A 23,881-nucleotide genomic window follows, 5' to 3' on the forward strand; every position below is an offset into this window, starting at 1 on the left:
CCTTTTGTTTGCACACTATCATTCCTCTACCGTGCAATTTGCGCGAGGCGTTAATGCCTTGCGCTGTCACCCCTCAGGGAAGAGTTTCTTCTGTGCTTTTCTGTTTGAATTCATTAGATTTATAGTTTAGTAGATATTTTTTCTTTCTATCGTTCTCTCTTTTTTTTTTCAGGGACGTTCCATGAGAAGTGGTTGAAAATTCCGATTTGAAAATTCATCACAGAGTTGTTCAGAATTTCACATTATTGGTGTCCTTAAAGGGCCTCCAGCCAAGTCGATTAATGAAAGCAAATCTTCTTTGTAAAAGAAAAACCCATCAAACCCCATCGCATTTACAAAGTGTAGTTTTTCAGTACACGGCATATTTCTTTCACGCACACAAAATAATTTTAAAAAAAAATCTGTTTTGGTTTAAAACGGTGTCATCAGGGTCTTTATGAATAATAACCCTCTTTGTTAGGAAACCAAATATTCTTATGCAATACTAAATCTGTTGTGTTTTGGGTTGTTAGTAAATATGCTGTACCTAAGTAATAATATCTGTTAACGATCCAATGCTATTTTGGATATGCACAAGCCCTGTACGACTAGAAAACCTCAGTCTCAAAGCAAAAGAAACCCAGTCTGGAACACTGCTAGACAATCCGGTGTTGAGAGGCCCGGCGGCCCGCCAAGAGCAGAAAAAAGGATTAGGTGCGAACGCTCAGGGAGGTAACAGGTAGACCGAAGAAACGGCTCGCTTTCCTCTGGAGTCGCGGAGCATTTCATTAACTTTTTTTGGGTTTTTTTTGGTGAATTTATGAGATTTTTTTGAAAATCTTTAAAAAGCACTCAAATGATGAGAGGAGCTTGGCTGAACTTTTTCTATTTTATTTTTAATTATTTTTTTTTTTTTTTGGCGTAGCACACTGAACATTTTGTTAGAAAATAATGAGAAAATTGAGATTTGGCTGATTCTTTGTCAATTCTTTTCATTTTGTTTGTTTGTTTCTTGAAGATTATTATTTCTTCTTCAAACGTTATGTGATCACGTAAACAATATTCTGTCAAACATGGTCAGCCTAAGGTCTACCACTAAAAAGGGGTTCTTATCTCATAAAATGTTTTTTGTTTTTCATTTTAGTCGAGTAGCTGGTAATGTGCTCTACAATGTATAACAAGCAATATGCCTTGTGTTATAATTACGGGTCTCTACAGTGCAGCCATCATCTTTTTTCAATTGACTTTATTCATACAGTTGATTTTTGTTTACTCTTTTTCTGAACAAAAAGAAGTAATAAAGCCCCATCACTCTATTTTTTAATCTTCTTAAGGTTCCGATAGAGGGAAGATTGCAGGAAACGGTCACCAAACACACAGATGCTTGTGTATAACTATAAACTACGCCTTTACACGGGCCTGAAAAGTGATGTCTTTCTGTATATTCTCATTCGAGATATCCCACTTTAAGCGAGGGATCGATGCTACTTGTGCTATTCAATCAGTGTATAGTATACAGTAAAATGTGCTGGTCCTTTTGTCTCTGCTCTGTTGTCTGTAAAAAGCAATAGTGTGTGCGTGTGTGTGTGTCTGTCTGTTCTCACAGTATGTGAATATTTAAAAAAAAAAAACCCAGACAAGGCTTTAATAATTACAGAGGAACAGGGTCATGTGGATGAAGAGGTTTTGATCTTTTTTTCTTTCTTTTTTTTACATTTTCTAACAAAAAAGAAGCAAAGGTTTTGAGGAATGCTGAGCTCGATCCATCCATAATAGTTGTAGATTTTAAAAAGCATGACATAACGCCTTCGACAATTCACGGGTCTCAAAAGAAAAAATTCTTCGCTATCAGTTTGTTGGTCCAAGCCTAAATTGAAATGAACCGAGCCAAAATGTGCACTGTAGATTGCGTCTTCGACCGTAAATTGTGAAGACCGGCGTTATGTCACGCTTGAGGTTGCCGGTGTGTCGCCCAGAATTGTGAGTCAGTCGTCGCATTTTAACAAAACCCATTTTCCAAAGCACAGGTGATAAGACTTTATGATTAAAGTTACGTTTAAGAATATAGTTTAAAAATAACGAGACAAAACAATGAAAAGCAACTTTTAGCCATAATCGAATGTCAAGCAATAATATATGTCTGTGTATTATTTTTCATTCTTTTGTGCATAATAAGTCTTTGAACATCTGCATGTAAATACACCTCTTATTTATCGCCATTGGGTTCGGTTTTATTTTTGTGTTGATTTTGTGGATGTTTTCTCTTTTTTTTTATGTTTCATCTGTACATTTGACCAGTTCTGTTCCCAGGTGGAGAACTAAGAACTTGACACGGCCTGTGTGCTGTATATCTTATTTTCTCACTCTCTCTCCCTCATTCTCTGCTGTTTATTCACCATATTTAATATTATTATTGATCACATGTATAAAGGTAGCTTTGTAACTTCTGTCTGTATAGGGTAAGAGGAAAATACTGCTACTAAGGCCTACCCAGTGAAAAAAAAAAATTTATCTGTTTATCAATGACATCATATTGTACGATAACTCTGTTTCTACTTTGCTTCCCTCCTTTAGGATTAGTTTGATAGCGATAGGGCGTGCTGACATTTATTTTGTGTTGCCCTGATGTGTGGTGCTAGGTAAGTTAATTTTGTGAACCAAGTATTGATTCCTAAGCCAGGCCGCCCTATTAGTTCATTGATTTCATCGCATATTAATGTATTATTGATATTAGGATTCAACGAATAATGATAATAATGATAATGATAATGATAATAATGAAAATGAAAATGATAGTGGTAAAATTACCCAGCCAGTACCTGTATCAGTGTGCTAGACTTGGGATAAGGCACTTATTTCCTTCTGACTTATATCAAAGCTAGTATCTGCGAATTAACAAGCTTATTAAGGTCGCTTTTCTGGTTTGTGGAAGAATTATAATATTCAAACTGAAACAGCAGTATTGGATTTTTTTTTGTCCTTTTTCCTTTGTGTGATTGTAAAGAAAAAAACACTCACTGAGGCTAGTTAGTTTGTCAGGTTTTAAGATACTATTTACCTCCCCGTGTCTGCATTGTTCTTCACCTGATGCAGGGAAGTGGTGCTTGGATTTCATTTTACAGAGCCTCGGTGTATGCTTTTGTTATTCCCCATTTTAAGACTATCCTGATCCTGAAGCAGCGGTTTCTCCAGAACCAGTGGCACAAGCCTTTTGCACCACACTGAAGTGTTAAAATGTACACGAGAGGATTGCCATTTGAAGACAAAGTTGACCTTTTTCTTTTCTCTCGACTCTGTAGCAAATATCAGTAAGAATATGCTTGCAATAATACACAACGTATCACACTGAGTGCCTCTCGGTGTAACAAAATGCATACATGGTTTTGATTGTCCTTTTTTGTTGTTGTTTTTGTGGTTTTTCCAGATGTGTACTGAAGTGACAATGTATTTTGTACATGAGGGGGAATTGTCGCTCGCTCATGCTTAAAATGTTTGTTTTTTTTGTTTTTTTTTTCTCAAACTCTCTCTCTTCATGTGTTGTTCATTCTTTTTCGCGTGGGTTGTTGTTGAAGGGTTCCGATGTGTAGATGGTCTGTTTAGAGTGTACACGTCACCCCTCACGTCATTTCGGAAACATAACTGGGAACGTCGCTTCTCGTTGGTCGACAAATGCTCGCGGACGATATTACAGAAGTGTTCTCCTGCACATTGTTTTGATTTTTCTGGTTGAGCAAAAAAAAAAAGAAAAAAAAGAACTAAACAAACAAAAAATACCTAACAGAAAGTCCACATTTCTTCATTTTCTGTTAGTGTTAAATCTACTTTTTCTTTTTTATTTCACTGAGGATGGAAGATTTACTAATGCATTGTATATTAAGTATTTGTATGTGTTTGTAAAACAGACATACGATGCATCTGGATTTCTTTAATGTTCTGTGTTCAATGTGCCCTCGGTCTGTTGGGGTAATTTAACATAAAAAATGGGGTGGGTGCGTGGGGGAGGGTGGAGCAAGGGTGGCTTCTTTTTTTTTCCATGCAAAAGCAGTACGAATTACGGAAAAAGCCGAAACTAGTGTGTGGTTGTCACAAATTTCTAAGTCACATGTTTGCTACTGATGTAAAATGGGGACAGATGATCATGTACCTTTTTATCCAGCTCTTTTGAACTCTCTTTAGCAGGTAGTCTATTCACAAACGTAGTTTTGCTCCTTCTTGTCTGATTCTTAAATATGAAAATAAGTATTTTGATTCATTTTGTAAATACGGCTGTAAAGAAAAATAAGAAATTTAATGTTGTCTTTTAAATACTTTTCATTCTAATATGAATGTTGTTATATTGTACTTAGAAACTGTACCTTTAATATTACCTTTATTAAAAGTGCATTGGACACATCGATTTTAGATGTGCTTTATGTGCTGTTATCCCATAATAAAATTTACCGCTTGTAATGGGCTTTGTTTTTTCCCTGGCTGTTTATCTGTCTCCTGTTGTCTGCTCTCCGTATTCAGCTCACACTAGAAAAGTTAAACCGCACGTTCTGCCGTTACTTAATCAGAGTGACGAGCCTCACTCCGCTAGAAACTTTTCTTAATGACTGAATTATGTGGACAATACCCAGATCTAAATAAATCTGTGGTGACTAAAAGAATGCAAAATCTGAAGCTTCTCCAGAAATCTGGATAATCATTTCACTTGTATTAATTATTTTAATGAATGACTCTTTATACATTTTTCATTAAATGTTTTCCATGTAATACATTTTAGATTTTGATTAAGCATTATTAACTGCAAAACTGTGGAATAATATCCAACATTTCAGATTGTTTTTCTATATGTGCTTACAGTCATGTGAACTCTATGCAGGCCTGTGCAAAGTTAAATGCACCCTTGTTGCTTCCATAGGAGTTTAGAGGCTCATCAAATGCACTTAATTAACTGAGCATCAGCAAATGTGATCACCTCTATAAAAGCAATGATGGCAGTTTTCTGACCTGCAGCATTTCGTTGTGTGTTAATACAATAGCATAATCTTCACAGGTGTGGACATCCTAACAAATGCAAACCTCAGAGAAAAGAAAACAAGAATTACTCAGACTCTACAGGACTCAGTATGTTAAATATTAAAGTTTTTGACAGTACAATTAGAAAAAGGCTGAATATTTATGGCTTGTTTGGACGGGTGGCCAGAAGAAAGACTTTTCTCCCTAAAAACAACACGACAGAATGCCTTAAGTTTGCAAAGCTGCATCTGAACAAACCACAAGACTTCTGGAACAAAGTCTTCTGGATAGACAAGATCAAAGCGGAGATGTTTGGCCATGCACAGCATCACTTTTGGTGAAACACAGCATATCAGCACCAACACCTCATACTAGCAGTCATGCACGGTGGTGGAGTCCTGATAATTAGGGCTTGTTGTGCAGCCACAGGACCTGGGAACCACGAACTCCTCTGTACAGTGTACTGAGTGGTATTCTAAAATATGAGGTAATCTGTCTGATTGCTGAAGTTGGGGATGGCAAGAAGACAATGACCCCAAGAACAGCAGCAGGTCTACACCAGAAAGGCTGTAAAAATAAATTAATCAAGGCATTGCAAATGGGACTTTAACAGAGCTTTGCCTGCAAATCAATGAACTGAAGCAATTTTGTAAAGAAGAGTGAGCAGAAATCCTTCAACAATGATTTCTTCAAGTTATTGCTGCTAAAGGTGGTTCCTCGGGCAACAAAATATCTATATGGACGCCAGAGTTCAATGGAAAAAGCAAGTCTCTTGATTTTAGAAAAGACCAATAGAAGGGTTTAAGTTTGTCAAATGTTAAATAGTGCTATTACTTTTGGTGTTTTTGATCTTAGTTTTCATACACCTCAGCAGAGTAGTGGAGCATGTAAGCTGCATTCAGGTTAATGCCTGAGACCGCTGTGGATATGAGCAAGAGATCCAGATAGGTCTCCCTATAATTATCTGTACTAGAGCTGGGACTCGTATCTCCAGATATAATAAGATTTTACAGACCCCAAGATAGCAACTAACAGCGGTCTCAGAAACCACACAGAGACGGGGCTCAGAACTGGACAGCAAAGGTTCTTTGGACATTATTATTACATGAAGGGAATTACCTGCTCGTAGCAAAATTAGAATACAGCATGCTCTTTTCCCCTCACTTTGCTGAAAAAAGGTCTTCCTTAATTCAAAGTAAGGAGAGTTATTTGTAAACAGACACCATGGAGATGTTTTAGGCTGTTGGCGTGAACACACATTCAAGTGTATTTTTCTCTTTCATAGATGGGCAGGGAAACTGTTACCGAGCACTAAAGCAAAGCTGCAAAGAAATGTCATCTTATTTGTAACCAAATACACACACACACACAAAAATAATAAAATCGATTGATTAATAGTTACCATCCGTTAGGGGGCAGCAATGCACACAGAGCGGTTAATGTCAGCAGAATTTTACCAAGACGAATACTGTCGCTCAACAAACGTGTGTTAGCCAGATAACACTAAAGTTAACAGACAGTAGTGCAGTTTTTCCTGTGGACCGCTGTCACAGACCACCATGGAGCTCACATGGTACGTAGCATTCTCACTGCCACTGGTTTCTGTCCTTTGAATCCTTGTGGATATTATTTGTCAGCTTGAGCTAAGTACGCTCGCTACATCAAGTAAGGATTAGCACATGCTGGCTAACAGGAGTTGAGAGAGCTCACTTACGCTTTGTGCGGCGTTGACTTAACGTTATTTATATGGACTCAAATCCCATTTAGTGGCTACCTTAGGAGTAAAACCTTTAATGTTTAACTCCGAACAGGAGCCGAAACATGTGCTTACAAAACGAGGCTGCACCATGTTATTTATCCTTGGCTAGCTGTCTGTCAAGCTGCTTAAATAAGACAGGAAGTTAGAGAACTGTTAGACACTTCCACCATTTTAAAAAAAAAAAAAAAAAATCTAAATAAATGTTGTTTTACCAGTTAAAAAAATAATGTTGTTTCTATATTATTTCGTTTTTCTCGCTCATTTTTCCAGTATGCTGATACCGTTAGCTAAACACTAGATTTTGTATTGTTTGTACCTGACGTTACAACTTTAATATTTTTTTAATTTTTTTTTAAATTTATAATCAGTTCTGTTCAAGAATTCATTATAACAACAACAAAACAACTTTTATATTTTGAAAGGGAAAACAGGAAGTTGCACCTGAGAACAGCTGCGCAACATTTCTCTCAGAGAAACACGTGTTTCACTTTGTTTACTCTCTGTTTGGCGGAAACGTTGATTTGATAATAATAAGACTTATACCAGAATTAGAATTATATTTGTGCAAAAAAATAGTGCATTAAAATATATTTTAATATTTCGTTTATTAAAGTAACTGAAAAATGAAATCAAATTGTGTATATATTACATTTTTTGGATATATTGTGATATTGCTATTATTATCACTGGGATTAAAAAAAAACATCCATAAGTTAAATATGAAGTTGGGGTATTTTTTTCGAAACTTTGAGTCAGATACCTTGAAATTGCGACACTAAGTCAAACCTTTAAGAAAATAACTTCAGAAGGTGTTTTCCCCCCCATAGTCAGTAAATTTTATTTATAAAATACTTTTTTTAAAGTGAATATTGAATATTTATACTTTTGTTAATTATCTGTCAGGTGGCTTTTTTATTTCTTTTTGTCTTACATAAACAAGTTTATCTACCGTAGTAATCAATATTTTTTAATATACAACAGCAATATAAAAACACCAGTTAAATTCTAGAAACGTTTGGCACTTTGGACGGGTTTAATAACAACATAGGGTCTCTAATATCTTTTATTTTTTCATTTTAAATTGAAGGGAAGACCACCCAGTTCCTGAAGGACCTTTCTTTTCCAGAGATGTTTATGACAAATATTCCCTTGCACCTAATATCAGAGAACTGTGGGCCTTTCTCCGAGGGTATGCCATTAAATTAACAGTTAAAGTAAACTATAATTTCAAGTGCATTTACACTATCTGTTTATTCTACTCGTGTTTTCATTCTCCTTCTTCAAGTCCTGTAGAGAATGCCAAAGCCAAACAGGAGTGTGATGATGGGGCTGCAAAAGTCTCCCGCTCTCCTTCCACAAATGAAGCTGCAGAGTTTAAAGACAACAGTTGCATCAGCAGCCAAGCATCCTGCTGGGACAGCTGTGATAGTGAGGATCTAAGTGCAGACAAAGCCGTTGAAAGAACAGGAGACTTTGAGGATACCAAAAAATCAGGAGCAGAGCAGAAGCAGATTAAGAAAGATGCTCCCTTTCCCGAGCCCAGGCTCCCTTATCCCTGCCTGTCCAACATTTCTAGCAAACAACAGGAGACATTTCTTGGTTTTTTAATGAATAAGAAAACCAAGGATCCTCCAGAGGTATCAGCATTTGCATCTTAATGCTCTTAATGGGAGCTTAGTCCTGGTAGTTGTAATTCCATTACTTGGGGAAAAAAGACCCTGATTTTTTGTTTGCTTGTTTTTTCCAGGTCTTAAAGGCACGAGTGAACAATGAAGTGATGCACTTCAATAGCTACCTCCAAGATGTGGCTAGAATGTGTGCTGATGACTACAATTTCATATCACAAGGAGCTATGCAATATTCAGAGGTACTGATACTCCATCAGTTGCACCTCTCGTTAGCTTTATGTGGTTTAGTTCATAAGCAATGAAACACAAACCCTAATTGTTTTTTCTTTGTTGTTTTTAAGGAATTTTTAAGGAGCTGTTTGGAATGCATTAGGACGCTTCCCCAGTTCTACCAGATCCACGAGCTGACCAGTTTAACAGGAGGGACATTCGATCCAGGGCTGGCGCTGACCTTTGAAAAACAGCTGCTGAATATGGTAATGTACATCTGCAGCCGCTTTTCAGTCTCAGCAGTATCAGACTACAGCCGTATATAATTTAGTTGTTCAGAAATTAAAATGTCTTTTTTTTTCCTTGTTTAAAAATTTTTTATCATCACTTTGATACCTTCTCAGCTTCAAGTGTTGAATTGCAGAATCAGTTTTTTTGCTGTTGATTAAGTTTCTCTATTACCATATTTCTTCCCTTTATTTCTCCAGGGCAGTGTGAATATTACAGACCACAAGATAGTGCCTGCTGATGCACAACTTGCATGGGATTATCAGAGTGTTTCATCAGAGAATCCTCCAGCTAAAAAGGCTAAGGACATGCATGCTGTAAGCAATTGTCTCACTTTTTGTAATTGCTCCATCAAAGTAAGCCACAGACACGTTTTACTGCTAGAATGAGATTCATGACCTCAGGTCTATTGAAATTCTCTTTCCCCTCTTGCAGTTTTCACCAAAGACACCAGAGGGTGTTCATGTCTTGCTCAGCAAAATTAGACCTTATTGCATTTTTCTGAAAGATGCCAGGTCACACATGTTAATGTCAAACCCCGTTTAACTGTAGAAAGTTGTGTATCCACCTGTGTTTGTTTGACTGATACAGAAGATTTTCTCATGTTCTGGTAGTGTGATTTATTTATTTTTTTGTGTGTGTGTGTGTGTTTTGTTTTTTCCCCTCCCTCTCCAGACTGTCAGTGGTGATGGGAATGCTGAGAAGCTCTGTGCTTGTTATGAGCCTCATGTTTGTTTGACTCGAGATGCCTTGGTCAGGCTGCTGGACAACCATGGCCCTGAATTTGTGGAGCAATGGGAACTGCCTGTTTGGGTCAAATTAAACCAAGGAAAAGGTACAGCACACATCACATGCTGTCGTACTGGAAGTTAATTAGAGCCAGTTTAAGTTTTACTTCCAGCAATTAAAAATGTGCTATCATGGTGAAGCGAGAAAAAAATATAGATTACCCTTTTTAAACTTAACAGGTTTTAAATTAAATTCTGTTTTGAAGAATATAGGGCATATTATGACCTAACAAAAACATGCTGCAGAATTGAGCTTCATAGGATTACCAAAAAAGAAAAGAGCAGAAGACATGTTCACATTTTTTAAAAGTGAGAAATAAATTATATGTTTATGAGACACATAGAGTATCTAATACCTCATTGATGCTCACTGTTGTCACCTTCATGAAGTGTGGTGTGCTGCAAAAGTGACGTCACAACTGCTGGCACGCATTACTTTAGCGTCATTTTAGCTTGCTGTGCACCTTTTGTAGTTTTGTAGCCTTGTGCGCGTGCCAGTCATTACTTCCATTTCACTGAAATGTCAGTACAGGAGCTCACAAATTTGAAGAATCTGTAACAACATTGCTGTAACAGCTTGAAAAGATTACACTTCCTGGCAAAAACTGGCAAAAATGTCTTTGCTTCCTGCAACAAGACTGTGAGGACATCACAGTTGGTGCACAGCACAGCCAATGTGGTGACCATAAACTAGGCATTAGGTAGCTATTGTGTGTATTGATGTTATATATGGCCTGACGGTGGTACTGTTTCACATGGCCCTTTTTATTCTTATTCACAGTCGGTAATCAGAAGAAGACTGTGTATATAGACTCGCCACTCCTGAAGACTGAAATGACAGTAAGAGAAAGGAGTCATATCTATCATGAAGAGAGTTTGAAGCGGTCCATCAAGAAGAATGGAAGTAAAAATGTGTTCCATTTGATGACAGAGCTTCCTGTAAATAAGCAGAACCCCTCACAGGTATGTTTATGTGTAAATTAACTGTGGTAGTGGTGGTGTTATCTGGTCTTATTTCATTAGAGCAATTCTTCTTCTTCTGTTTCTGACATAGGAAATTTCCCAGAGGAGCGAAGTTTCTCTGGAAAACAGTGGTCTGGATTTTGAGGTGGATCTCACCGACCTGGAGACATTTGGAGAGACGTCAAAGTGTAAGAAGATCCCAGATGAACAGGGTGGTTATATTAAAAGTAAAAAAGATAGAGGGTCCCCACTTTCAAAAAAGATTAAAACGTTCAGTGAAGAGATGAGCAGCTCCTCAATAAAAACTAACGACTCTGTGTCAGAGCCAGCTCAGCAGGTTTTGAGTGAGCACATTCAACCAGGGACTGAACAAGCAAGACAAGACCCTGCCCTGCAAAGTGATGAAGACCAAGCTTTTACTGGAGACTCGGATGATGAGAAACTGGTCATTGATGACTCGATGTCTCCAGTGAACACTGTCCCAAAACAAAGTAAACCTCAAACTGTAACGTGCTCTGCAGACCCTCCAGTTCCTGCTTCTGAGTCCACCCCTGAAAGTTCAGAGATGTCTTCCCCTCAAAGAGTTACAAGGGCCAGACGGCAAACCAAAAGAGCAAAGGATTCTGGGGACCAGCTAGGTGAGATCCTGCGCATGCAGACAGCCATGTTCAAGTCTGCCAACGAGATGGCCAAATGCTCTGCTAAGTCGCCCACCCGATGTGCAGGGCCATCAGTTCACTCTCATCCAACATTGCTGGTTAAACCGTGTGTGTCTTCATTTTTGGAGAGAAACCAGAGCAAGGATGGCGAAACCTGTGTGGTTCCCCCCAACTCTTCATCCCTCAGTGCTGACACTAAAGAACATAAAAGTTAGTGTTGATTGATTTTCAATATGGTGGTTTAATTTCTGTGTGACGTGATTACCATGCAATGCTTCATTGACTCTCTGCTCCTTTATTGACCCCCTCAGAGCTTCTTTCACAAGACCTGCAGGCTACAACAGAAGATGAGCAAGATTACGAGGTTCCTGTTGAGGGCAGCCTGTTTTATAAACTCTACAGTCTGCAAGACTTGTTACTCATGGTGCGCAGCTCTGTCTCTCTGACCCACACGAGAAAAGTAGGCAGCAGGAAAAACCAGGTATAAACATTCATTCTGTATATGCACAATCCTCAGAATGAGATTTGTTTTTAATATTGACATTTGATCTGTCCCAATAGCATACACCAGTGCATGTCTTGCCTAAGCTGGAGTACCAGTTGTGTTATGGTGTTGAGTGCCTAACCAGGAGCGAGGTATGCAACTTGTGGACAGAGACTTTGCTTCACTCCAGCACAGTATCTTACATAGGTAACGTTTTTATCCTTGTTACTTTCAAACTTGTTGCTTTGAGATACTATTAAAATGATGATGGTTATGTTCCACACATGGTTCTAAATTGAGCTAAAGGAGGGACCCTTTGGCTTTCCTTTTTTTAACCTCGTTGCCAAGGAAATAGCCAATGTATCATTTAGACAGCTTAAAACAGGCCACAATACAATCAGTGGGGCAGATCCTTCCACAAACCAGAGAAATAGTCTTCAGATGACTCATCGTCCTCCTCTGACTGTAATGGTTAGGTTTACTTAGTTGCCATAGCTACAGCCACATGTGATCATGTGTTATTACAGTGAATGCAGTGTGCAAAGCTAAGCTAAGTGTTGTTTTGGGCTTGAGTTGCATTGTCAGTGTCTCCGTGCTGCTTATCTATGACTCAAGATTCGGGGAAAGACTGCACCTTTTGTCTGTGCTAGGTTCACTGAACTGACTCATGTAATCTTGACATGCATGTTCTGTGTTCCTTTTGCCTATTGGATTAATTAAACACCTTTATAGTTCACAAAAGGTACACACATTGGCACAAGTTTCATATGTTCAGCTTCACTGCTGTAAATGTAGCCATTCAAGAGAATGGCTAACAGGCCTGTGTGGCAAAATAATGTCTGGTTTTGCCACTAGTGGTAAGAACATTGAGCTATATGAAATAAATAATATCCCCCAGCTATTGAAATTATATGGTGCTAATAGACTTCCTTATTTACTTGGCTCTTTGTGGTTTATCATGTGGTTTGTCATGGGGCATTCTGCTATTGTGTATTTATGGCTGCTGTTGTCAGCTCTAAAACACTCTGCAAATGAAGGAAGACACTGCTGAAATATGCAGGCCTTTCCAGCTGGAGTGGGAGGCAGGGAAGGATCAAGATGAGAGGGGGCCAACGAGCATTTCTTAACACCCACTCAAGCTGGTTAACAATGCTGGCAAATCACCACAGACTAATTACTTTGTGAGCACCAGACATAGCACGGATGATGAAGTGAAGCTCTTGATGTGCACACTAGCTCTTGTTGTTCTCTCAGTTTGTCTTTCACCCTGTCTCCATGACTCTGTAGCGCACATCAATGCACACACATCAAAAGTAGCTCTGCTGCGAAAGCTGCCTGATGACTGGAAGCAGAACGTCTCCTGTGGGTTCAAGTGAGTGTTGTTTCAACAAATGTGTGTCGATAAAAAGGATTAAGCTAATCATCTCAGAATGATTGTGTTACTTAAGATTTCGAGTTTGTCTTCTTGAGTTTCAGTCAGTGTTGATAATCCAGGCCTTTTCATCACCTCTGAATCTGTTAGATGCCAAGTAAAGCAGATAGACTGAAACTTGCTGATGTCTCTTTTCCAGGCTTTCCAAGTCATTAAATATACTCCACCACCTACTGAAAAAACTTACTGGGTAAGTTGTTGCTGACACAAATTATATTATTACTATTTTTGTTTGTATATTGTTGTCATTGAGATCCTCCACCCAAATTTTATTTGATAATTGTAAGTGTGTGCACAGATTTATTAAAATGTACAAACATACATGCAGATACATTATATAAAGCAAAAACAGAGTTTATATAATTCTATCACACTTGAAAGTCAATATTTGGTGTGACCGCCTTTATAATTCAATACAACCTGGATGAACTCTTGGGCAAACTTTTTCATTTCTTTAAGCAGTCTCCAGGAATCGTCCTCCAGGCCTCTTGAAGGACATTCAAAGCTCTTCTTTGAATGTCGGCTGTCTTTTGTTTTATTCTCTGTTAACATGATCCCACATCTTCAGTAATGTTGAGGCCCGGCTTCTGGGGAGGCCAAACCATGACTGATAGAGTTCCATGGTGTGTTTTTCCTCTCCAGTTAAGCTTTTACTGCAATGACGATGTGCTTATGGTCATTTTCATGCTGGAAAAGGAAGCCAGTTGCCAATCAGACTCTTTCCAGATGGTATGGATATAATATCTGACAGCTCTTTTCTATCTTTTGTTAATCTTAAACCATGACTGAGCCTTCACCATGCTTTAGAGCAATAAGACCCCCCCTCCCTCCCTGAGTACTTTTTTTTTTTTTTTTTTGCTTGCCCCATTTGGTTCCTTAGCCATCAGAATTGTTGTCTGAAGACCAACAAGGATACCCAATGGATTTACTTTGCCAAATGGATCATCGTGGCATTGCCGTATTGGTCCATTTGATCGACCTTTGTTTTTATTATTTATTATATTTTATTTTCAGATGTTACAGACGGGACAGACATGAGTGAGGGATCCCTCCCTGAGTACTGACACTAATGAACACAAAAGTTGATGTCGATTGATTTTCAATATGTTGGTTTAATTTCTGTATGACTTGGTTAACATAACAGTGCATCATTGACTTCCTGCTCCTTTATTGACCCCCTCAGAGCTTCTTTCACAAGACCTGCAGGCTACAACAGAAGATGAGCAAGATTACGAGGCTCCTGTTGAGGGCAACCTGTTTTATAAACTCTATAGTGTTTGGTTAAATGTTGATGAAGTGAATGTAAAGTCTATACCCCAAGGAGTTGTTTGTTTGTTTTTCAAACTTGCTCATCACCTTCAGGTTATCAGAAAGTTGGCTATTGATTTGTAAAGCTTTGTTTAAGCCGATGAAGTGTTCACACTGTTCGCTCTGGCTGCCTCGGGCTAAAACTGTGACGCAAGTCTGCCTTCATGTTTGCGCTGGAGAATTACTCAATCAGAGAATTACTCAATGACACTCGGTACATGTGTCAACTTCTTTGTCAGCGCTTCATTCTTCATCATTTCTTCCAAGAATGGAGAAATCATTGCAGTGCTACAACATGTTTCTGTGAGTGACACAGTCTCAAGGACTTTGTTTGCTTTTGTAGGTTAGAGGAAGGACGATACCTGATTGCACATAAATCGGGGGAACCGTTTGTGACCATCCTCAAAGCAGCACATGGAAAAGGGAATCTGGGGGGATACGACCTGCATCAGGCCCACAGCTCTGTTCCACAACCCCCGGCCTTTGGCTTTGTGCCTTGGATACCTGTTGATCCAGCTGTAGTCCTGCCCTTCCACCAGCAACATGGAAGGGTCCCCTGCACCTTTCCACCAACACCCATTGTGAAGGTTTGTATTCATGTTTTCGCTACAGTTACCCTGTTAATTCAAAACATTATAGGGAAAAAATCTCCACAACAACAGACATGTGGCCCAGGTTAATAAAGAGCAACAAGAGGAAAGGTTGCTATGTTTATATTAATATCTAGGAAGTCCCCACCCCCACTCCAGAGAATTTGTAAAAGCAAAAATAACTCTTCTAACAAGTTGAACCAGAAGCTGCCTCATATTTGTTAATGGCAAAGCCTAAAACTAACAGCAGGGACAAATACTGAGAAGAGTTATTGGCTTTTCTGGTTTAGATTCTGAGACATTCATTGGAGGTCTGTCTGAAATTTAACATAGCAAATAGCTGAACGGCATTCTTTATTCACTTACCGTAACAGCTTTTGGTAAAACAAGTTTTCAGCCAAGCAACTTTGAGCACTCAGTCCTTCTGAAAATGACAAATAAACATATTCTCTTATTGTCCATCCTACCAGAAAACCAATGGAAGCAACAAGAAGACGTGCAAGCAGAAGAAACGTACAGCCAAGCGTAACACGTATGTGAAAAAGCTAATTCAAAAGTCGTTTTAAGATCCCTTTGTTAATGTATTGTCATATAACTTCATGATTTGCATTAGAAGAGCTGGAGGAGGAGCTGCACATGCATGCCTAAAGAAATAAAAGCAAAGTCCTTAAATTATAAATGTGGATCCTGATGCACTTTTATTCTATATAACCTGTAATTTTGTTCAAAGGTATGTTTGTATGTATTTTGTTTACTTTTTGTGTGAAAAAGAGTTAATAAACTGAAAGTGATTTATAACGTTCGGATGTTTTGACTGTGGGAAGTTGGGATCAGACACACCTAGGATTTCTCCTAACGGCACAAGGCTTCAGTCACTTTGAATAGTGTGTGGGAAAACTTAGCTCTAAAACTCTGAGCTGCTGACTCGTAGCAGATTAGGGTGGAGTCATGAGTCCACAGAAAGGGGGAGGGAATCCGTCAGGGGAAGTGAAGTGGGAAGCCTTTTCATATCTCTGAAAAGTTGAGCCTCCACACCCAATCCATTTAAACATCACCAGGACAAATCTGTGCATCATCTCAGCTTTTACAGCTCAGGTAAGTGTGCTGGAATTTTGTCAACTGTTTGTTAATAGAATAAAAGGAAGTACGGTTCAGTTTACACTGCATAAAGCTTCAAGGAGTTTTAAGGAGGCATTTTGCATTCACGAATCATGACATATGACTTGCATTTTCACAGTTTGTATAAAAGAGTCTCACTTCTGTTTTAAGTTTCAGTTAAGTTTTAATTCTTCAGGTTCTTAAAGCAGTTTTTTCCCCTTGTCCACGTGTGAAAGAACTCAGTTGCCTTACGACATCGAAGTGCAGCAGCACATTTTCCAGGGCGTGTCACTTCGGTGTTTCTAATGCGTCTGAAATCTTTTACTAGAAACTCCTCTGAATGTGGCAGAGCAGTCAAAAAGAAATAACCATTCGTCAAAGGAATAAATTCCCCTGCAGTCACTCGGCTTTGTAAAAAGCAACAACTTGATTTAACTTCTCTGCCTTTGTTAGAAAGACCTTGCTTTACCTTCTCAAACGATTACATCTCCAGTCAAAATAAACATGGTCGTGTGCAAGTCAGTGATAGGATTATAGCGAGATTTGATTATGAGATTTTTTTTTCCCCACAACAGTGAAAATGGCTATGGTATCAGAGTTTCTGGGACAGCTGTCTCTCAACATTGGGGTAAAGTTCTGCTTTCTTTTTTTTCTTCTTTATCATGGCAACTCTTATTTTATCATTTATTTGTTGCATGTATATGTAATGTTTAACTTCTCCACCGGTAGCCTGCCACATTTAGCTTTAAGGGTGAGCTTTGTTTCAGTCACATACTAAAATACGTTCTCTGGGAAACTGACATTAGCTGAACTCGTGCACTCAACCTGACCTTTTGTGTGCCACCAGTTTCCTAATGGAGGTTAAGAGGTTAACAACAAAACAGTTAGTTTACTTCTTGCTTTGACTTCTCAGGGTCAGGATCCTTTGTTCCCCACTGTGGTACCTGCTCCTGACTTTGACCCTGATAAAGATGCTGCCAGGATAGAGACCGCCATCAAAACCAAAGGCAAGATCTCTCTCTCCAAAAAAAGAAAAAAAAAAAAAAGGAAAAAGAAATGGTGCTTGGTTCTGCAAATTCTTGCAACAGATGAGTGACTGGTATTTGTGAGTCAGCCTCGTGGCTTAAAATGTTTGGACCACATTGGGAACATCTCCATGTCCACGCCCCAGTGCTGGCAGAGCTGTGTTCTGGCTGCTGACTGAGAGCTACTGGCACTCCTAACAGCCCACCATCGTGCTGTGGTGAAGAATGTGTTCAGAGTGGAAAAATGTTTTTCTGCAAATAAGAATAGGAGGAAATTACACCTTATGCCCATGTTGCGTTTAAACCTTTACTCAGACACGATATTTGTGTATATCCATCCCCTCTTCTTCTTTTAAAAGGTTGTTGTAGGGATTTACTGATTGTGTCTTTCTTTTGTCATCATAACCTAATCAGATTTCTTAGTATTGTTAAAAAAAATTCATTCATTTGTGTAATTAATGTGTTCAAATCATGTATAATCAGGTGTGGATGAGCAGACCATCATTGATGTCCTAACAAAGCGGACATACGCCCAAAGGAGAGAGATTGCTTTTGCGTATGAAAGGAGGGCAAAGAAGGTACAGCAGGCCTAAACTCCTTCATGGCTTTAAAGCGCCATTCTTTGTCTTTTCAGCAATATGCCAGACATTAAGCATGATCAGGTAATGCTGTTATAATTTATATAGGACATGATCTCAGCCCTGAAGGGTGCTTTGTCTGGCTCACTGGAAACTGTAATCCTTGGACTGATGAAGAGCACGGCGCAGTTTGATGCCTCAGAGATCAAGGCATCCATCAAGGTAAAGTGTGGTTTGTTTGTTTTTTCTCTCTCAGGGAGATTTTGTGGAAGGGCAACACCGCCCTCTGCTGGAAACAAAAAGCCATTAGTCTTATGTCTTCAGATGGCTTTCAGGTGTGATCGTTTAAAATTCTCCTTTTTTCAGGGATTAGGAACTGATGAAGAAACACTGATTGAGATTTTGTGCTCACGTAGTAATGATGAGCTGGTAGAAATCAAGAAGGTCTACAAGGAATGTAAGTACACTTTGAAATCCTGTGTAAAGTTTAGATTACAGTTGAGGTTGCGTGCTTTTCATTTACTATGCATTGTTCTTGTTGTATTACATATCATATCATGTCTTAATCAGTCATAAATCAAGTTATGTGACTACTCTGGTTTCAAGAGATGGCTAAATCCCCGACGTGAAAATCTAATTTTTATAGTGTTCAAAAAGGAACTGGACAAAGATGTGGCTGGAGATACTTCTGGAAACTTCGCTAAGTTACTATTGGCTCTTGTGCAGGTGAGACGTAGCTGCATTGTTCCTTAAGATTTACATACATATAGGTGACAAATTAAAAGAAACTTTCATAATTACATCCATGCAGGCATTTGGTGCCAAATATAACCTGTAAAAATGACTTTTCAGCAGTTGCTTGTGAAAATGACCTGAATGTTGTTTATTTTGCTGCAGACCAAGAGAGCTGAACCGTCCTCTATTACAGACTATGAAAAGATTGATGAAGATGCCAGAGTAAGTTGTTTGCCTTTGAATTAAACAGATTTTTGTTTGGGTCTTATATTCCCGTCATGTATAGAATAATAGAATAATTAATATAGAATAATTAGACACGAATGAAATTTTTTCGTTGTCCATGAACGGCTCTTTTCTGTGCCACAAGCTAAATTCTGGCACTGTTTAAGGATATTTCCTCATGCCTAGGCTCTCTATGATGCTGGAATAAAAATTAAAGGGACTGATGTGGCGACCTGGATCTCCATTATGTCTGAGAGAAGTGTACCCCACCTCCAAAAAGGTGCCCCATCCTTTTTACTAAGAGCACTATTAATACATGTGGATTTGTGATCCTCTGTTGCAAGTTGTGAAATGGACCCATTACACCACTCAAAGATTTTTTTCTTCTGTGTCTTAGTATTTCAGAAGTACAAGAGTTACAGCCCCTACGACATGCAGGAGAGCATTGTGAAGGAAGTTAAAGGAGACTTGCAAACATCCTTCCTGGTGCTAGGTACACTTTAGCAGTGCATTTAGATTATGAATGAACGACAACTCCCCAGTTTTGGTTTAAGAATTCCTTTCAAAGTGATAAGAAACATATCTGCAGAATGTAAGATGTACTCCTGTTAATATTTGTTCTTTTTATTTGTTCCAGTTCAGTGCTTTGAAAACAAACAGCTGTACTTTGCCAAAAGACTCAATGAAGCCATGAAGGTACTCGCACTACTGTTCTTTTCCTTTTTCTTGAGATGTGGCTATTTTGAGGGCTAGACTGTTTTTTTGTTTTTTTGTTTTTTTTTTAAATCTAGCAGATGTAAGAAATACATCTGCTTGTGAAAGTGTAATTTAGCTGCAGGAACACAGAGAATCCAAAGTTGACAAAAGTTATCTTACAACAGTGTTGCATCAGCTGCTGCAGTTAAGTTTGGAGCGTGTGCAACTTAAGTGCTGACTTGTGCTCGTTTCCTCAGAGTAAAGGGGCCAAAGAGAAGATGGTGACCAGAATTATTGTGTCACGCTGTGAGGTGGACCTGAGAAAAATCTGCTCTGAATACAAGTCCTGCTTTGGGCAATCTCTGCAACAGACTATTATGGCAAGTGAATTTTCTAACCTGCCTCTGGTCTATGAGTGATTTACAGTAAAGCTTGTTCTGTCATGCAGCATGTCTGACTTGCTGTTTCTGTTCCTTCTCCAGGAACATACCAAGGGAGACTACCAGAAGGTACTGCTTGGCCTCTGTGGACCAGGGCAATAAAAAGAGTCATCAGATGCAAAAGAGCCTCTTTATCCATAGCTGGAAAGCTGCGCTTTGAATATCAGCTGGAGCCCTCATTTGAATGCAACATTTAAGGAGAGATTTTTTTTGTCTTTTTTTTTGTATTTCATACATGAAGAGTCTGTGTCAAGGTTTGTTTGTTATACCAAAACGGAAATAAAGTTGCTTTGTTTGAACATTGCTCATTTTTTTGCCTCAATGTTGCTTTATGTGGATGTTTACATGAATCGCCACCAGAGGGCGATATATGTAAACGGTAAAAGCAGCTGCAGAAAGCTCTGCCCCTCTGTCTCTGGGCCTTACATTGCCTATATCTGCAGAAGGAATGCAGATATGTAAAAAAAAACAAAAGATATATGACAAAATATTTTTTTAACAGCAACTTTTTACCCACCATTATTATCCTTATTCTTAATTATTGGGCATTTTATAAATATGTGAAAGGAAATGAAAATGACAAAAAACATTTTGTCTGCACAAGAAATGAAAATACATTTCTGAGCTTTGAATATATAAAAAAAAATACTGTATACATTTTCTTCCAATTCAGACATTCGATGGCAAGCCTCATTTGCAAACATAAAGATTCACGACCATAAAAACATTAATGTACAGTGTGAGCAGTGCTGCGTGTTTTCAGATAAAGAATTACAAGAAAAAAGCTTCGGTTTCCACTATGAGATTCCATCAAGATGATTTAATCATTAGTGTGTTTTTCTGTGTTTGTTTGGTGCTAATATTTTAATTGAAAATGTTAATTTTACCTCCGGCCAAGATGATTTGCATACCACTAAACAAGTGTCTATACAACGTGTTTCTGCTGTTTAGTTTGTGGTCTCTCAGGATGAAATAACCACCACAGTGTTGTCAAGGCATTTCTACTGAAGTATAAGGAAAAAAAATAGCCCCAAAAGGCAAGTTCAGTGCTGCTGAACACAGCGATGAGGAAAGGATCGGAAGGAAAGTGCAATAATCTTGCGAAAATAAAGCGGCGTGCTGTGGCTCAAATATGATAGAAGCCCATCTGTTACTGTGGGAGAAACCGCCTGATAAAATAATGCTTCTGTCAAATATTTTCAGTGGTTGAATGGCTGAGAAGAGAAACGGCTTCAAATTTTAACAAGGCGTCAGATTTATGGTCATTTTGTAATAATATTGATGAGAACATTAGCCCTTTGTGATGGTTTGTGTTTATGAGCAATAAAAAAATAAAATATAGCATAAAGTAAGATAAAACAGTATTTTGCAAAGGAGTGAGTGAGATTTATGCACGCATACAGTGACAGATTAATCTCTGCATCATAAAGGGAAAAGTACCACCATATTTTTCACTTTTTTTATATGGATGTACAACATGCTGTTCTGTTCAAGGCCAGCCCGTTGGGACCTCCAGCAAACCCAAGGGGAACTCTCTTCTCAATTGAAACGATGCAATTTACTGTCCCAAACACTGGCACTTCATCATTCAGGGGACTTTAACCCCATGAATGTCAAACAGAGCATGCTGGGAAGGAGATGGAATACCTCACATTACCATAACAACTAGAGCCAAATGACAAGCACTCTGAAGTCTAAAAGGTGAAGAATAATACCATATAATCACCTAATAACATCTGAATAGCAGAAGAGAGTTTGGAATACTTTATATTTAGGAAAAAGCTCTGTGAGGAGGGTTTTTTTTGTCAGTTGGATCCTGATATGGATCCTGTCAGGCACCTGTACCTCAGTGTCTTTAAAGGTCACACAAAAATCCTTTTCTTCTTCTACTTTCAAACATTTTTGTTAGTTTGATCGAATATGTGGAAAAAGCCCTGCACCCGCCCATCCGCCCCACACCCCCACCTGAGAGAAAGGGCCCGGGCAATCGCTTTAGGCATCCAGCGGCATTAAAGTTTCACAGTACAGCTGTATAGCTGCTGCTGCCCCGCCAGACATACCAACTGCACACCGGGAAGGTATTAGTTTGTGCTTTTTATTAATTAATTGCATTAAACAGAACTTCCAGTGTAAGGGACCGACAGCTTCTTCACGCTTGCCTTCACTCCTCTCTCCTTGACGCATCTGAACCTGGCTTAGTATATTTGTGCAGAGCACCAAAGGGTGTTTAATTATAGAGTAGGGGGCCACCAGGGTTTGATTTTAATTGTGTGCATCTGTGTGTGTTTGCGTGTGTTTGCACGTTTGCTTGCAGCTCTATAGGTCGCGGGCATACTTTAAATCAGAACTCCTACAGGCTAAGCTGGAAGACCGGGCTCCCTCAACACATCCACAGAGCCGTGAGAGCCCGAGTTTGATTAATATTTTCGTAATTATCATTATTTAATTCAGCAAAACCACAGCTTCTTCAGTGAAAGCGCGGCCTTTGTCTCTGTGATGCTGAATATCCTGGCTCATTAAGGGCACGCAGAGATCCTGTATATGGTAAATAAGAGGCTGTGTCTCATGCTGCTGCCCCAGGGAGAGTTGGCACCACTCTGAAGGACATCTCCTTCTAAAGAATGGCGCTCTGCTGATGTTTCTCGGCTCAGACCGTAGAGCTGGATCCCCTGCCTCTGGCATCGTCAGGCCCGCTTCCTTTTATGAGGCTCAAACTGAGACAACAGCACAGGCAGATGAGCGCTGTGCACTCGTCATGCCATCAGGCTGCTTCCTTTGTACAGTCGACTGGTGATTGAAACAACATAAGAGAGCAGAATAAGGCCTGTCTCCTCTCGGGTTTTGGCTCCAGTCAGACCATCTACAGACACGAAAGACATATGGAGAAGTTTATAAAAGAGCTTTGTGTACATGCACTGCATTTTATGTCTTTGAAGAGTTCAGCTTCTGTCATTTTGAGAAGCCAAAAAATAATCTTAATAAGGTTAAACTTGAAGCAAACTGGGATGCTGCTGCTTCAGTTCAGCATGTTTGATACAGTAACTACTTGTAAAGTAGAAAAAAACCCATTTCTTTCTTAATAATTACGTCTTGTATCAATTATGTGTGGTACAAGTCACAATCTAGTTTGTTAAAAAGCTCGCCCCGAGGGGATAACTGGTATTTCACATACTGCAGTTTATTAGATCAGCAGTGTTTGATGCTCAGAGCTGGACTGTATGCTGAGTTTTCTCTTTGCTTGAAGCTTTCTCTCTGTTGCTATGTGCTGAAAGGATCAAAATACCCGGTGGCTGGTTAACCTGCATGCTATATATTCATACCGTCGCGTCCCAGGTTGGCCCAAGGAGACGTCCGTCATTCCTCTGCCTGTCCTGCCACTCCCTGGTCTGCCAAGAACGCAGCAAGAAATTTTCTGACAAAGAGCGCTCCTTGCCTACAGTGTTGTTAACCGCCTGATTTGATCACCTCTTTGACAAAAATAACGCACGCGCAAGCTCCCGTTTTATATCATGCAATTGCGCAAGATCCGTGTAAAAATACTCCTTGTACGGTTTAATCATTTGATGAGGCTGGGTGGCCTCAAGCCAGATGCACTAATGATAATTTTCTGTGAAGTGGTTGTAATAGTCTGGCCCCAGCTTCAGTATCTCTTCCGTTGTTTGCACATGCCACTGGATCAGTTTGTGTGTACTTTGCAGCAATGATAATAATATACAAAGAACTGCAAGGAGGAGGACAGTCTTTATCAGGGTGGCATATTAATGTTTATTTACACCGTGGCTAATAAGATGTGTGCTTCCGCAGTTAGGTGAGACAGAATGATGGTGGGTAATTAAACTGCTTTGCTTTAGATTCATCCATTATCCATACTCAAGCTTGCATACATAATGTAATAATGTTAAATAAGGCCTGTTGCGGCGGTGGGCGAGGTGACCATTCTGAGGTGTTTTCATCCCGCGAGCGTGGCGTAAATCAATACGGCGTGTCACCGCAGT

At 39.1% G+C, this 23,881-nt stretch overlaps 2 protein-coding genes across 2 annotated transcripts; both read left to right on the plus strand.

Annotated features, from left to right (window-relative positions):
- Nucleotides 1-6,446: 6,446 nt before the first annotated feature.
- ice2 (interactor of little elongator complex ELL subunit 2) lies at nucleotides 6,447-15,750 on the plus strand. The gene is made up of 15 exons (XM_085357436.1): nucleotides 6,447-6,553; nucleotides 7,827-7,928; nucleotides 8,025-8,376; nucleotides 8,487-8,606; nucleotides 8,709-8,843; nucleotides 9,066-9,182; nucleotides 9,541-9,700; nucleotides 10,435-10,616; nucleotides 10,708-11,485; nucleotides 11,587-11,756; nucleotides 11,837-11,966; nucleotides 13,047-13,131; nucleotides 13,331-13,381; nucleotides 14,843-15,086; nucleotides 15,560-15,750. Exons 1-15 carry the CDS (start codon nucleotides 6,540-6,542, stop codon nucleotides 15,653-15,655), a joined length of 2,736 nt encoding a protein of 911 aa, XP_085213562.1. The 5' UTR covers nucleotides 6,447-6,539; the 3' UTR covers nucleotides 15,656-15,750.
- Nucleotides 15,751-16,121: 371 nt separating this feature from the next.
- On the plus strand, nucleotides 16,122-20,157 carry LOC146627892 (annexin A2-A-like). The gene is made up of 13 exons (XM_085357437.1): nucleotides 16,122-16,184; nucleotides 16,763-16,815; nucleotides 17,101-17,194; nucleotides 17,696-17,790; nucleotides 17,899-18,012; nucleotides 18,157-18,247; nucleotides 18,437-18,516; nucleotides 18,688-18,747; nucleotides 18,937-19,030; nucleotides 19,148-19,243; nucleotides 19,388-19,446; nucleotides 19,704-19,826; nucleotides 19,929-20,157. Exons 2-13 carry the CDS (start codon nucleotides 16,768-16,770, stop codon nucleotides 19,986-19,988), a joined length of 1,014 nt encoding a protein of 337 aa, XP_085213563.1. The 5' UTR covers nucleotides 16,122-16,184; nucleotides 16,763-16,767; the 3' UTR covers nucleotides 19,989-20,157.
- Nucleotides 20,158-23,881: the final 3,724 nt, after the last annotated feature.

Source organism: Diplotaxodon limnothrissa, linkage group LG7, assembly GCF_057381915.1.
Source record: "Diplotaxodon limnothrissa isolate DT_005_m linkage group LG7, D_limnothrissa_male_GT1.1, whole genome shotgun sequence".
Classification (NCBI taxonomy): Eukaryota; Metazoa; Chordata; class Actinopteri; order Cichliformes; family Cichlidae; genus Diplotaxodon; species Diplotaxodon limnothrissa.